At 38.5% G+C, this 14,581-nt stretch overlaps 1 protein-coding gene and 1 pseudogene across 4 annotated transcripts in view; one reads left to right on the forward strand and one right to left on the reverse strand.

The window, feature by feature from the left end:
* Positions 1-744, forward strand: part of LOC115283501 — a 1,737-nt pseudogene extending 993 nt beyond the window's left edge.
* Positions 745-2,162: 1,418 nt separating this feature from the next.
* Positions 2,163-14,581, reverse strand: part of ZNF280C (zinc finger protein 280C) — a 79,852-nt gene continuing 67,433 nt past the window's right edge. For all 4 annotated transcript variants that reach the window (XM_029930572.1, XM_029930568.1, XM_029930569.1 and 1 more), the window contains 4 exons: positions 6,542-6,604; positions 2,962-3,080; positions 2,805-2,841; positions 2,163-2,680 (listed from right to left, as the gene is read on the reverse strand). In XM_029930572.1, the coding sequence (XP_029786432.1) occupies positions 2,671-2,680; positions 2,805-2,841; positions 2,962-3,080; positions 6,542-6,604 (229 nt within the window). In that variant the 3' untranslated portion in view covers positions 2,163-2,670. The remainder of the gene's footprint in view (positions 2,681-2,804; positions 2,842-2,961; positions 3,081-6,541; positions 6,605-14,581) is intronic.

The following is a 14,581-nucleotide window of genomic DNA, read 5'->3' on the forward strand; positions in this document are numbered from 1 at the left end:
AGCCAAGAAGGCCTTTATTGGAGTCTGCAATTCCCGGACGAGGTTCCGTGACTCTGGAGCAGGGAGTCAGGGAAGTCGCGCCTGGTATGGGAGAGCAAGGTGTTTTATGGTGCAGGAGTTCCGGGATTGAGCTCAGGTGGGCCGACAGCCAAGTAGGGGCATCTTTGGACGGTGGCAGGATTCAATTGGCTGTTCGCTTTGGTGGGGAGGGGGATGCTGGAATTCCATGGTGAGGCATTCCAGTTTGAGACAGTCCAGCTTGAGAGTGGGGGTCGTCAGTCCTGGTGGCGCCTGGATCTGTTATCTGGCCTGCAATAAAATGGCCGCTGGTGCTTTTCAAATGGCTCGGGTCATCCCAGGTTTGCAGGTGGGGGTTGTCAGTGCTGGCAGCTCTCCACAGCACAGTGGCCGCTCAGCTGCCTCCCCATGGCAACTCTTACAGGACCACTCCCTTTAAGTGTATTTAACTGAGAGAGAGTAGACACCACAGAACTCTCTCCCCACTTCTGCCAGGAGGATACAGCAATAACATGACCTTCTATGAACCAGGAAGTAGGTCCTCACTAGATACTTAATCTGCCAGTGCCTTGATCATGGACTTCCCAGCCTCCAGAGCTATGAGAAATACAGCTCTGTTGCTTATAAGTTAACTAGTCTATGATACTCTATTATGGCAGCCTAAAGGGACAGTTTCAAAGTGTAGATACAAAGTACAAGAAGGACGATGAAAAAAACCACTCATGATGGAGTCAAACAACTTCAAATCCTGACCACCTTAATGATTATTGAGATCACAAAGGGACTTTGTCAGCCTCTAAAGTCCAAGAAATTAGTAAAGTATAAATAGTGAGCTTTTAACTGTGTTGGAAGAAAAACAGCAAGATACATTCGGTGAAGGCTCTCAGTCTGTAGGCCAAGGAATTAGGCTTCCATCTAAGAAGCAAAGCGATGCTCCTAGTTACACCATAAAATCTACAGCTTTTATATGAACTTATTTATGAGAAAACAACTCCTGAGGCACTTTAACAATACAAATTTTATTAAAAAAATAAGTAATAACATCAAAACTGTTCAGCAAATCTATATTCAATGTAACCAAAATAAACAAACACAAAATTAAAAAAAATATACATCTATATATATATGGGCAAGAAACAAGTGCATTTTTGGTCCCAATATCTTCTGAATATATTATCTTTATCCAAAGGAATTACATTAATGGCTAAGAAGATATTATGTATTAGATGTACAGAAACATAACTTTAAATTTTGTTTTAAGGTCTGTAGGAAGTGGTTTTTTTTTTTTGGCCAATTCTTTATGTCTTTGATCTCTGAATCACTGGGATAATGTTAATGATAGTCCCAGAATAGACTGATGTAATTATGTCTAGTGGTCTGACAATTGCCAAATCTAGAAGCTATCAATAGGTGGCTACATGAAATTTGTGGGGAATTCTAAAGAATTTCTTGGGATTTTTAACAAAACAAAACAAACACACAAGTTTTAAAGAAAAGAAATAAAAGTGGACACGACAAAACACACATCACACAAAACACAATTTGGTGACGAACATAAAATCGAGACAAAATTAAAGAAAAGAATTGAATATTAGCATTGCTGAAAACTCCTAGAATTGATACTGGATAAAACTTTAAATGATAGTACAAATAACTATAATTTTGGAACTGTAATTTCAGAAACTTGTTTTCCAAGAACACAAAAGTAACCTTGATTCCCTACACAACCAGTTTTTATATTCGTTGGACTGCATGCATACTAGACAAAGATTAAAGGGCAGCAGCCAAAATGATTAAACTCCAACTTGGACGTTGAAGCATTGATTTGATGGGCCTTTCTTGGTCAGAATGAACCCATAAGTGTAAGATCAAGAACCAAAGCCCCCAGTGGGAAGTTGTGCTCAATTTGGTGGGCCTTGAGGTCATCTCTGGCCAAATTAGCATCAGCCTTATGGGAGCCCAGTCATGAAGGAAGGGACTCTCCCCAAGATCTGATTTCTTAAGGCCACAATCTAGAGGAGGTCTCACAGTCAAATAATTCACATTCCTTGGAAAGAGAGAACAGGCATCAGTTGTGTCCATCGAAGGGGGACACTGACCAGGAGTATCCTGGACATTTTTTGAAATTTCTGTGTTGCTTCTGCATCTGAAAGATATGAAAAATAGAACAATGACAGACGAGGAAAGAGGAAAAAGACAGCTATCTGACCTAAAAATGTAAGACTTATAAGAAATTAACTAAGAAACCAGACAAAACAGACAAAGAAAATGAATAGCATTATCATTTGGAATGCAATATTCTGAAGGCAAGTACAGCAGAGAAAAACACAAATTATTTTAAGCAAAGCAAAAACGACCATGGCAACAAAAGTTATTTTTGGAGAGCCAACTGGAGAAAAAAGCTTATGTTAAGATGTTAACCTGACACAAAGATAAGGTGGAATAAGAATCTAGTGCCATCTGAAAGCTGAAAAGAGTTGAATCAGAACTAGTGTCATGAACTGCTTAACCGCCTTCGTGTGAGAAAACACTTCAGAAGTTTGAACTTAGGAAACTGCCTTTGTGTAAGAAAACACTTCAGAACTTTGAACTTAGGAAATTCCAACTTGTCTTGCACCAGGTTGCACGAGCTCCATAGAGCAGGAATCTATTTCAACAAGCGCTTTAAAAACAAAAACAAAAACAAAATACTTTAATATTTTTCATTTCTGTTAATGGTACATTTAAAAATGCAACAGTGCTAAAATCCGTCAAAGAAAAATGCACGAAATGGAAATTAAACTTACTCAGACATGGGTTCAGAAGTTGAGGTACTTTCAGGAACTGAAATGAGAATAGTAATACATTTACAATAGTATTAAGTGATGAATTACACTATCAGTTTATTCTGTAATACTAGAATAAATACCAGAAATTCAAAGTAACACAATTATATATACATACCATTCTCTATTACAACTTGGCAAGTATGAGTTTTACGTTGACTTAGGTGTTTAGCCATACGATCTAAACCAGAACAATCAGCTAGGAAGTCACATTTAAGGCACACCAGAGTAATGCCCCTATGAAGAAAAAAGGAAAGCAAATGTTTTCATCTTTTATCAAAGTCCATAGGCACATTCAAGAACTATTTTTTCCACTAATAACTTTTGATTTGCTTTTTATGTGTCACGACCATCAATTTCCAATTTTGTTATATAAGCCTGATTCATCTGAAATGGTACTCTAGAAAATGACATAGCCACATTTAGTTATGTGAACATTTAGTGCTTTATAAACTGGTCGCTAAGGGACAAGAGTTAAGAGACCTAAAGCCCAATCGTGGCTCCACTAACAATTTGTGTGGCTTGTGCAAGTCACATTCTTTCTATGCCTTTTCCCATCTGGAAAGCAAGGATATAATATTCATTCAATATACACTTTCTGAGGACCTTCTTTCCATACTCTCTACTGCTAGATGTTGTGGATACAAGAGTGAACGAAAGAGGGTAAACTCTGTGGAGCCTATAATCTAGTGTCTTATTTTAGAGATGATAAAATTAGAAAAGAAATGGGAAGGCTTTAAAAGTAAACCATGTAATTAAATTATTGCTATTATCACTTAACGACCATAAACATCCTTTGTTAACTGGATGTTTTAAATTTAAGTACTTCCACTTGTCGTGGAATCAAAACCAGCAGCGTACCTTAGACCGACCGCAGGAGTGTGGTTCTAGTCTTAACAGCCTGCTGTATGTTTACACCTGGCGGTCACGTTGGCATGTCAAAAATGATCTTCCTACACTGAAACTGCTTTTCTCCCCACCCCCAAAACCCATTTCTCCTAACCAATCTCTCTTAGGCTGTCATGCTCCCAACACAATGGTTCAAAATTATCTCTCTGACTCTCCTTTTCCTTAAACAGTCAGTATTTCAAATATTTCATATTATTAACAAATTATTGAGCACTTAACTCTGTGCCATGCTGAGGGTTTTAGATATATTATCTCATCTAAATCCTATAACAAACCAAGGAGGTAGGTGTTATAATAACTTTTTTTTTTAATAATGGACAGGGTCATGTTTAACAACCTATCAAGGCCAAAATTAGATTTGAAAGTGAGCCCTTTGATTTGAGTCCATGTTCATAAACAGTGTGATACCACATACCACTTCACCACCTTAACCCAGATTCTTATTAAGTCAATGTTGACTACCATGATAATCTTAAACAGTCCACGTGCCTCATGCACTTGCATCTTACCTTGTAGCCCCTCCAAAATGATCTTCCTTGATTGTATACAAAACACCAATAGTTTCCCCAGTGGGTCCAAACTCTCTGGCCTAGTTTTCAGGGATTCCACAACCTGGATCTTAGCTCAAAACTATTCTACTCCAGAAGCCACACTACACTGGATGTTAACTAACTTGAATTTAAATAAAATAAATAAATTAAAAAACTATTCCCCCAGACTATGACCTTAATACTACATTATATAAACTGCAGGCTCCATCTAAAATTGCACTGCCAGTCATTCACTGTGGGCACCTAATTAGAATGCCCTTGGGCCTCTTTTTAGATGTAGAAATCTCTCCTGCTTTGAAATCAATAGCTCTCATTGTACTTATTACAAACCTTTTTAAAAACATTTAAAAAAATATTTTATTTATTTACTTTTGAGAAAGAGAGAGAGAGAGAGACAGTACCCAAGCCGGGGAGAGGGGCAGACAGAGAGAGGGATAGAGAATCTGAAGCAGGATCCGGGCTCTGAGCTGTCAGCACGGAGCCCAAGAGGGCTCAAACTCACGAACTGCGAGATCATGATCTGAGCCGAAGTTGGATGCTCAACCACTGAGCCACCCACGCGCTCCTACGAACCTTCTTACGTTACTGTAGTTACTTATATTCACACCTTAACATACACTGTACATTCCTTGAAGGTTGGACAAGCCTTCTTCATCACTGTCATCTTTATGGGCACTGCTAAAATGTGTTATACATAATAGGTGCACAATAAATTAAAAAATGAGCATTGCATTTTAACAAAATAATTACAAAATTTATTGCAATTTATAAATTTATAAATTTATAATTTATAAAATTATAAATATGCTAAGTCTCTTACACAGAAGTTAATCAATTTTCTATTTAAATCTGAGACCCATCCAAATTGAGAAAAAAGTGTCTCAGATCTTTAAAGTCACAAAATCAATTTAAGAATCAACCACACAAACTGAGCTTGATGATGTAAAAATTAAACCCTCACCTTTAGAATTAATAAATTCTTTTTAATTTTTAAAAACTTTTTAGTAAAATTCTATTTCCTTAAATTTATTAATAAATTTTTAAATAGCATGAATATATTTTAAAAATAGAAACAAACTTTCCTCTACCTATGAGCTGCTGGTCCAACACCATCCACATATGTAATTTTTAAAAATTTTTTTAGTTAAATGTGTAATTTTTCTCTTTCCTTTTTTTTTAAGTAGTTTATTGTCAAATTAGTTTCCATCACATATGTAATTTTCAACGTGTACATTAATTTACTCAAATATTTACAGAATGCCTACCATGTGTCAGGCACTATTTAATGCTTAGTAAACATATGGTATAGACAAATATCCAAGCCACACACATTCTAGTGAGAAGACACAGACAATAAATAAACAGTATACAATATGGTGGAGAGTAAAAAGTGAAGAAAAATAAAGGGAGATGGGGAGTGTTGGGGATGGGGCCTAGGAGAAAGGATGCTATTTTAAATGGAGTGGTCAGAGAAAGCCTCACTCATTGGACTAGAGCTTTGAAGGAGGTGAGGGAGCTGGCCGTGCATGTATCTGGGGAAGAGTGAACAAAGCAGAAGGAATAATGAATACAAAGGTCCTGATATGTATCATCTCTCCCTCCACCTTCCTATTAACCCGAAGAATCAAAACAAGTACTGGCTAAACTTAAGTCTATGTCTTAGCCATAAGACATCTTGATGCTACCAAAATCTTGGCACTGATATTTCAAATAGCAATGATAATATGAACAAAATAATTAAACAAAGGAAGAGGAAGTAAAAAGAAAGAAGAATGTGGGGAAAGTGATGCATAGTGGATTCTGAGCTCAGTGTGTGTAGTATAATTAGGGTTAATTATCAACGCCTTTCAAAATATTCATCAGCAATTCCTTTTGTAAGGAGCCTGTGTACTTCTCTTTATTTCAAAGTGAAAAAAACCCCTAAGAATTATGAAGGCTATATATTGTTCAAAACTAAAAAAGTGTTAGTCAATTTACTAGATATCTTAAACATCTTTCTAATCTTCAAATATTTTATAATGCAAATCCAGGAAAACTTCACCTTATTGCCTAACACCACTGAACCAAAGTTTAGTCAGAGAATATAGTGGTTTCCACTTTGTTCTATGATATCATGAAGAGAACTGTATTATGTCTGGTAGCAATCACTCCATTTTCCAAACAAGGTACCCAAGAATCAGTTTAAAAAAGTTACTATGACTTTTCAATAGAGAAAATGGAAAAAGATCAACCAGTTACCTGAGAATTCCAGAATGCTTCTTAAAAATATAAAACCGTTTACTTGGACGGTTGCTATGAGAGCTGGAAAAACAAGAGACATGAGATGTTATTATATAGTAATTCATATTAATTTTACTGAACATATTTCAAGTACATGTTTAGTTTCTTAGTTTTGAATAAAAGATCATGAGCTAAATTAATGAAATCCTATTATTCATCTGTTTAATTCAAGACTAAAAAATGCTTATTTATTTATTTTGAGACATGGGGAGGGAGGGAGGGAAAGCGTGTACATGCGAGGGAAGGGCAGAGAGAGGGGGAGAGAGAATCCTAAGCAGGCTTGGCACTGGCAGTGCAGAGTCTGATGTGGGGCTTGAACCCATGAACTGTGAGATCATGGCTCAATCTGAAACCAAGAGTCAGACGCTTAACTGACTGAGCTACCCAGGTGCCCCTAATTTCAAGATTTTTATTTTGCATTTCATTTTACCTGTGTATTTTCTTTTTTTTAAATGTTAATTAATTAATTTGAGAGAGAGTGTGTGTGCAAGCATGTGAGCAGGAGAGAGGGGCAGAAGAATAGAGAGACAGAGAATCTCAAGCAGACTCAATGCTTAGCACAGAACCCTATGCGAGGCTCGATCCCACAACCCTGGGATCATGACCAGAGCTGAAATCCACAGTTGAATGTTCAACTGACTGAGCCATCCAGGTGCCCCTTCCTGAGAATATTCTCAGTACCATCAGTACCTTAAATGATCAGTACCCTCACCATTATTTAAAAAACCTTCCAAGTTAAAAATGCAAAGATCGTATAATTAAATTTTTTCAACGATTAAAGTTAAAAACTATTTATTTTAGAGAGAACTCCAAGCAGACTCCACACTGTCAGTGTGGAGGCTGATGTGGGGTTCAAACCCACAAATATGAAATCATGACTGAAACTGAAACCAAGAGTCAGATGCTCAACTGACTGAGCCACCCAAGTGGCCCAAGAGTTGAAAACAATTTAAAAGGTATTTGATAATAATGCTTTTTGCTAGAATATAAATTGTTATGAATAATAATTATCACTTTCATATACATATTAGCAAGGGGAGAGAATCTGAATGATCCTCGAGGTAAATGCTACTTGGGCTAGATTACATGACTTGCCATCAGTAAAATGAAACATTTAAAGAATCTTTTGAAAATTATTAGGAGGGCCTTGTGGAAAGTAAATTAAAGAAAACAGAGCTCTGTGCACAGAACAAAAAAGCCACTAACCAAATTTTGCAACAAATGGTAGTAGATTTTATATCCCCTTTTATTCTTCAAAAAAATTTTTTTAACATTTATTTTTGAAAAGACAGAGAGAGAGTGTGAGCAGGGGAGGGGTAGAGAGAGAGGGAGACAAAGAATCTGAAGCAGGCTCCAGGCTGTCAGCACAAAGCCTGACACAGGGCTCGAACTCACGAACTGTGAGATCATGACCTGACCCGACTGAGCCACCCAGGCACCCCTTATATCCCCTTATAAGCTGAGAAGGAAAGTACTCCTGTATTAGAAAACCAGGTGGGATTAACCAGGACTAGCATAGCACAGTATCACTCAAAATGTGGTTCATGGATCAGCAGCATCCATACTACCTGGGAACTCATCAGAAATAAAAAGTCTCGGGTCCCAATCTAGACCTACTGAATCAATCTCTGGCAGTGAGGCCCAGAAATCAGTTCGAGTTTTTCAGGTGATTCTTATGCAAGCTATACTTTGAGAAACACTGGCTCTAGCTTGCACTGACAGACCCAAACCAGCCAATACACTAGATCAACAATTATCCTTAGACACAAGGTAACTATCACCAGCAAACCACCTATGCATTGGAAAAGATAGATTCTGGCTAGTTATAATATTGTGAAAACAGCCGCAGAACAGGTGCCACAGTGAATGCAAAGAACTGCTTTCTCAAGTAGATAAGACAGACACATATTTAACACGAGGCAGAATTGCTGAATGGTACAGAACTCAAAGGAAGGAATGATTCCTACGAGTGGCTGTGGGGATTCAGATTCCTCACAAAGGAAGGTAAACTGAAAGGGAAGGAAAGGGGCATTCCAAGGAATAACAAATAAAGAGACACTTTAGATACTGAATATAAAACAAACTATATGTTGGGGAAGATTAATTAATTTGGGGGGCTGCTTTGTGGTTACAGAGTTAATATGGGCTGGGAATAAAGGTACTCAACTTCTTTGAAAATGAGGCTTCTGTGAGTACAGAGTTCAAATCTATGACAAAAGTCCACAGGGGGTCGGGGTGTACCATTCAGGGGGGAAGGTAACTGAGACAACAAAGGAAGCAAGAATTAGGAGAAATGCAAAGGCCCTTAGAAAAGTAGAAGTGGAAGCTTTCTGTTCTATATGAAGCTAATAATAAATGTCTGTGTGTGTGATGACAAGGCAATGCAGGGTTGGGGCTCACTGGAAAATAGGAGGTTACAAAGGAAGCTTGAGGCCAACTGTGAAGATTTGGGGATAGAACTGATATTGGAGGTCCTACAAGACAATCAAGGAGCCTATGGAAAATGGGAGACAGGAGGACAGGATGACCATGAGTTTAAGAAACACTAAAAATATTTTCCAATTTAATCTCCTATAAATTATGTGCAGAATTAAAGCTCCATTGGGGCAGTCGTGTGTTTGGCACAGAATAAAAGACCAACATTCTTAATCGCTATCAAAATACCAACAACCCTTTTCAAAGAACTAAAAAAGAAATAATCCTAAAATTTTCATGGAACCACAAAAGACCCAGAATAGCCAAACCAGTCTTGAAAAAGAAGAACAGGGGTGCCTGGGTGGCTCAGTTGGTTAAGCATCCAGATTCAGCTCAGGTCATGATCTCACGGTTCATGGGTTCGAGCCCCATGTCGGGCTCTGTGCTGACAGCTAGCTCAGAGCCTGGAGCCTGTTTCAGATTCTGTGTCTCCCTCTCTCTCTGACCCTCCCCTGCTCGTACTCTCTCTCTCTCTGTCTCTTAAAAATAAAATAAAAGATATTAAAAAAATTTTAAAAAAAGAAAAAGAAGAACAAAACTAGAGGCAATACAATTCCAGATTTCAAGATATACTACAAAGCTGTGTGACCAAAACAGTATAGACTGGCACAAAAATAGACACATAGATCAATGGAACAGAAGAGAGAGCCCAGAAATAAACCCACACTTACAAGGTCAATTAATCTATGACAAAGGATGCAAGAATATACAATGGGGGAAAGACAGTATCTTTGACAAATGGTTCTGGGAAAACTGCACAGCCACATGCAAAGAAATGAAACTGGACAACTTTTCTACACCACACACAAAAATAAACTCCAAATGGATTACAGACCTAAATGTGAGACCTGAAATAATAAAAATCCTAGAAGAAAATATAGGCAGTAACTTTTCTGACACCAGCTCATAGAAACATTTTCTAGGTAGGTCTCCTCAGGTAAGGGAAACCAAAGCAAAATTAAACTACTTGGACTCCAACAAAATAAGACTTTTGCAGAGCAAAGGAAATCATCAACAAAACAAAAAGGCATCCTACTAAATGGGAGAAGAAAATTTGCAAATGACATATTGGATAAGGGGTTAATATCCAAAACACATAAAGAACTTATAAAACTCAACACCAAGAAACAAATAATCTGATTAAAAATGTGCAGAGGACCAGAGACATTTTTCCAAAGAAGACATACAGATGACCGAGAAATGAAAAGATGCTTAATATCACTAATCATCAGGGAAACGCAAATTAATTTTTTAAAAAAGCTCTATGACCAATATGGGGTTTGAACTCAAGACCCTGAAATCAAACTGAGCCAGCCAGGCATGCCTGAGGAAATGCAAATTAAAACCTCAGTGAGCTATCACATTAACATCTGTCAGGTTGGCTAAAATAAAAACCATAAGAAATAAGTGTTGGCAAGGATGTGGAGAGAAAGGAACCCTCATGCACTGTTGGTGGGAATGCAAACTGGTGCAGCCACTGTGGAAAACAGTATGAATGTTCCTCAAAAAAAAAAACCACAAAAATACAATTAGCATATGATCTGGTAATTTCATTACTGAGTATTTACCCAAAGATAAGAAACCCCTACGTTTACTGCACCATTATATTTATAATAGCCAAAACACGGAAGCAACTCAGCCTATGTCCACTGACAGATGAATGGATAAAGATGTGGTATATCTAACTATCTATTTAAAATGGAATATTACTCAGCCATAAAACAGAATTAAATCTTGCCATTTGCAACATGGATAGAGCAAGAGGGTAGAATGCTAAGCAAAATAAGTCAGAGAAAGACAAATACCATATGACTTCACTCATATGTGCAATTTAAGAAACAAATGAACAAACAAAAAGAGGGGAAAAAACCCAAACTCTTAAATACAGACAACAAACTGGTGGTTGATAGAGAGGAGCAGGGCGGGTTGGGGGGTAGGCAAAATAAAATGGATTAAGAGTACACTTACCTTAATGAGCACTGAACAATATATAGAACTGCTGAATCATTATATTGTATGCCTGAAACTAATATAACTATGTTAATTATATACTTTAATTAATAAAAATACCAGCATTCCTCCCAGCAGTACACTGAGAGACAGACTGCTGGGGCCTGGTTTAGAGCAACCAAGGCATGGAAATCCCTGCAGTAGTTGGGAGGCGGAATGGTAAATTCCAGAAGGTAGACATTCAGGAAGCCATTATGAATGGTGGCAAATTAACAGTGCATGACGGGCTTCAGAAACTTAAAGTGTATTATATTTTGCTGATGTTCCACATTTCTGCAAATGATACCTTGAGACAAACTGAACCTAAAGAGTATTGGCAGTGATAGTAGTTTGGATCCTAGACAGACAATAATGTTTGACTTATTTTTGTTCTTTGTAGATGCCAGCAGGTCAAAGATAAAAATATCTGTCAAAGTGATGAAAAGATGAATCTTAGGAAAAATCAGCACTGAAATTGGAGGATTTATCGTTGAAAAGTAAAACAAAATTCTGAAAGTGATTAAGGTACAAAGAAAGGGAAAGTAAAGAGGCAAGAAGGATTGAAAAAAGAAAAGGTAATGAAATAAAGGCAATCTACTGAATGGGAGAAGATATTTGTAAATGACATATTCAATAAAGGGTTAGTATGTAAAATATATAAAGAATTTGTACAAGTCAACACTAAAAAAACAAGATTTTCAAAAGTGAGTGATCAAAAGTATTAAATATTCTAAAAGAAGTGACAGAAAAGTAAAAATTTAAAAAATGAGTTTGTTTAATGATTAGGATATGACTGAGAACTGTTAAAGTGGTGGCTGTAACTGACAGGTGGGGGCAATACTCAAAGTGCAAAGGGTAAAGAAATAGCAAATAAGATAGTAAAGAAACTTTTTTTTTTAAAGAAACTCTTTAAAATGTTGACAATAAAGACAAGAAAATACACAAAGAAAATGCAAATTTCCTTCATTCTAGAAAAATACCTGAAAATATTAGCAGGCAGAAGGAATGTGGTGGAGAGAAAGAGATGAAATGAAGGTACAAAATAACGGAGTAAGGTTGTGGAGCAAATGGAAGAGATAAAGTGTAGGATTAGCGCTGGAAAAGTGAGGAATGTCTTTTTCTGAGATGTCTGGATAAAGGGAGGTAAAACTTGTGGTAGAAAAAAGTTAATCTTAGGAAAAATGAAAAGGATGGCCTCTGGGTAGTTAGTAAGAAAGAGACTAACAACTAAGAGACTAGAATGCAACCTTGAGGGAATCGAAAAGGATTTAAACAGGTGTTCCAGAAAAAAAAAAAAAAAAGGTCTTTTTAAAAACACAGAACCAAATTGCAGTTAAAAATCATGAATTCAGAGAGATGCCTGGGTGGCTCAGCTGGTTAAGTAATCAGACTATTTCAGCTCAGGTCATGATCTTAAGGTTTGTGGGTTTAAGCCCCGAATTGGGCTCTCTGCTGTCAGCTCAGAGCCGACTTTGGATACCCTACAATGCCCCGATCCGTTCTTCCCTTCCCTACTCGTGGCTCGGTATCTCTCTCGCAAACATTTTTTTAAAATCATGGATTCAGAGCTAATTAAATCAAAAAGTTTGGTAGTCTGGAAAGCAGCAAAGAGAGAGATCAAAAAGAATAAGAGACTGATTCAAGGATAGCAGTGTTAAACATGATTGAAGATATAAAATATTGTAGAACAAAAAGCAGGCAGCATTCAAAACAGATGACCTTAAGGGTGAAGTTGATATAAAGTTTGGTGCTGCTGGACTGGAAAGAAGGATCAAGAGCCAAAATCATCATGTAATGAGAATTCAAAATGAATACATGGAGGAGCCAACATGGCGGAGAGGAAGGAGAAAATACAGACTCCAGAAAGAGTCCGGGAGCCCTAGCCCAACATGGGGCAAGTGCGCGGAACCCGAGAGACAAAGGGAAGAGACAGAGAGACTGAACATGCTCATAGTACTCTCTGGGGAAGAGATAGAGAACGTTTAACTGTGTTCAGAGAGAGAAACTCTCACTCCATAAATAACTGCTGGGTAGCCCAAATCCCAAGCCTGGGTGGCACAAGGGAAAGAACAGCTTCCAGCCCTGTGCCATGCTGGGAGAGATTGGCAGCCGCGGCGGCAGCGGCCCCAGGGGTGCTCACTTCGACCTCAGCTGTGGGAGTGGGAGCATGCACCTCATTTCCACAACGCATCTCACCCCCAGCATTGGCCACACAAACCCAGAATCCTGGGTGCCAACAGGGAAAAAATAGCCTCCACCCCTACGAGATCCCGGCAGGGAGTTGGTGGCGGTGAAGGCTGGGCTCACGCTTCAGCTACAGGACCTCACAGCTCATTTCCGGCAGCACCCAGCGGCTCAGGCAGCAGCAGCAGCAGCAGCAGCAGCGCGAATTCCAGCTGGCGCCTAGAGAAACTCATCCCTCCCCCAACTGGATCGCGATCCAGGCTGGGGGCTGGGAGTCTGCAGCGGTGTCTGTGGGGGCCTGCACATCACCTCCTGCTGCGCACCTTGTCTCAGGCAGTACACCTCGCCTCAGGAAGGGGCAGCATAAATCCCCGGCCTGAGCCTAGAGAAACTGATCCCTCCCCTTAAGAAGCCAGCTGCCAAAGCAAGCACATCTCATCTGTGGTAGCATAAAAGTGCATGGACTAGGACTTTGAACCGAGGCGGGCCTGGAAAATACAACTTGGCTCAGCTGTGGCACAAGGAGATCAGACTCATTAGAGGGGCCTACAGTGCCTAGTTCCAGCTGAGCGTGGCATGCCTCCATTTTAGTCCCTACAGCCAACAAAGGTGGAGCCTCTGAGAGCAGCATCTGAGACCTACCACACCAAACCACACCTATCCACAAGGAGGAGCTGCTTTTTTTTTTCATTTTTTTCTCCCTTTTTCTTTTTTTTGGTACTTACTTTTTATTACTTTTTTACTTAAATTTTTTAAAATTTTTATTTCTTATTTTCCTTTCTCCTCTCTCCTTCTTTTTTTTCTTTCTTGCAATCCAGATATATTTTCTTGTAGCACATCCTTATCTCTCCCCTCCACTGGTCATACACCTTTTGACTGTCCATTGTCCTTTGTCTCTGAACCCCTTTGTTTTATTTTTTTTTCTTCTCTTCGTCTCTTACCTCTCCATTTTCTTTCTTTCCTTTCCCCCTTTTAATTTGTTTGTTTGATTTGTCTGTGCGAATGTGTGCTTCTGTTCCCTCTGTGTTTGTTTGTCTGTTTTCCTTCTATGGGCTACACCAAGAAACAAGACAAAGTGTGCATGACGGTGAGGCCCAAATATCGCTGAGTAGGGAAATAAAATATTCAAAGGCACAACAAGAGAAACTGAGAGACACCATTAAAAGAATATTTCCTGAAACGACAGGCCCTGGACAGTCAATAAGCCTCCTTTAACAGAACAATAGTAACAGGTGCACAGTGCACAACAAGCTTTTTAAAGCCGACAAGAGACAGAAGAAAACTAGCAAAAATGACAAAACAAAGGAACTCTCCCCTGAAGAACCTCCAGGAGGAAGTCACAGCCACAGA

This window comes from Suricata suricatta, chromosome X (genome assembly GCF_006229205.1).
Source record: "Suricata suricatta isolate VVHF042 chromosome X, meerkat_22Aug2017_6uvM2_HiC, whole genome shotgun sequence".
Classification (NCBI taxonomy): Eukaryota; Metazoa; Chordata; class Mammalia; order Carnivora; family Herpestidae; genus Suricata; species Suricata suricatta.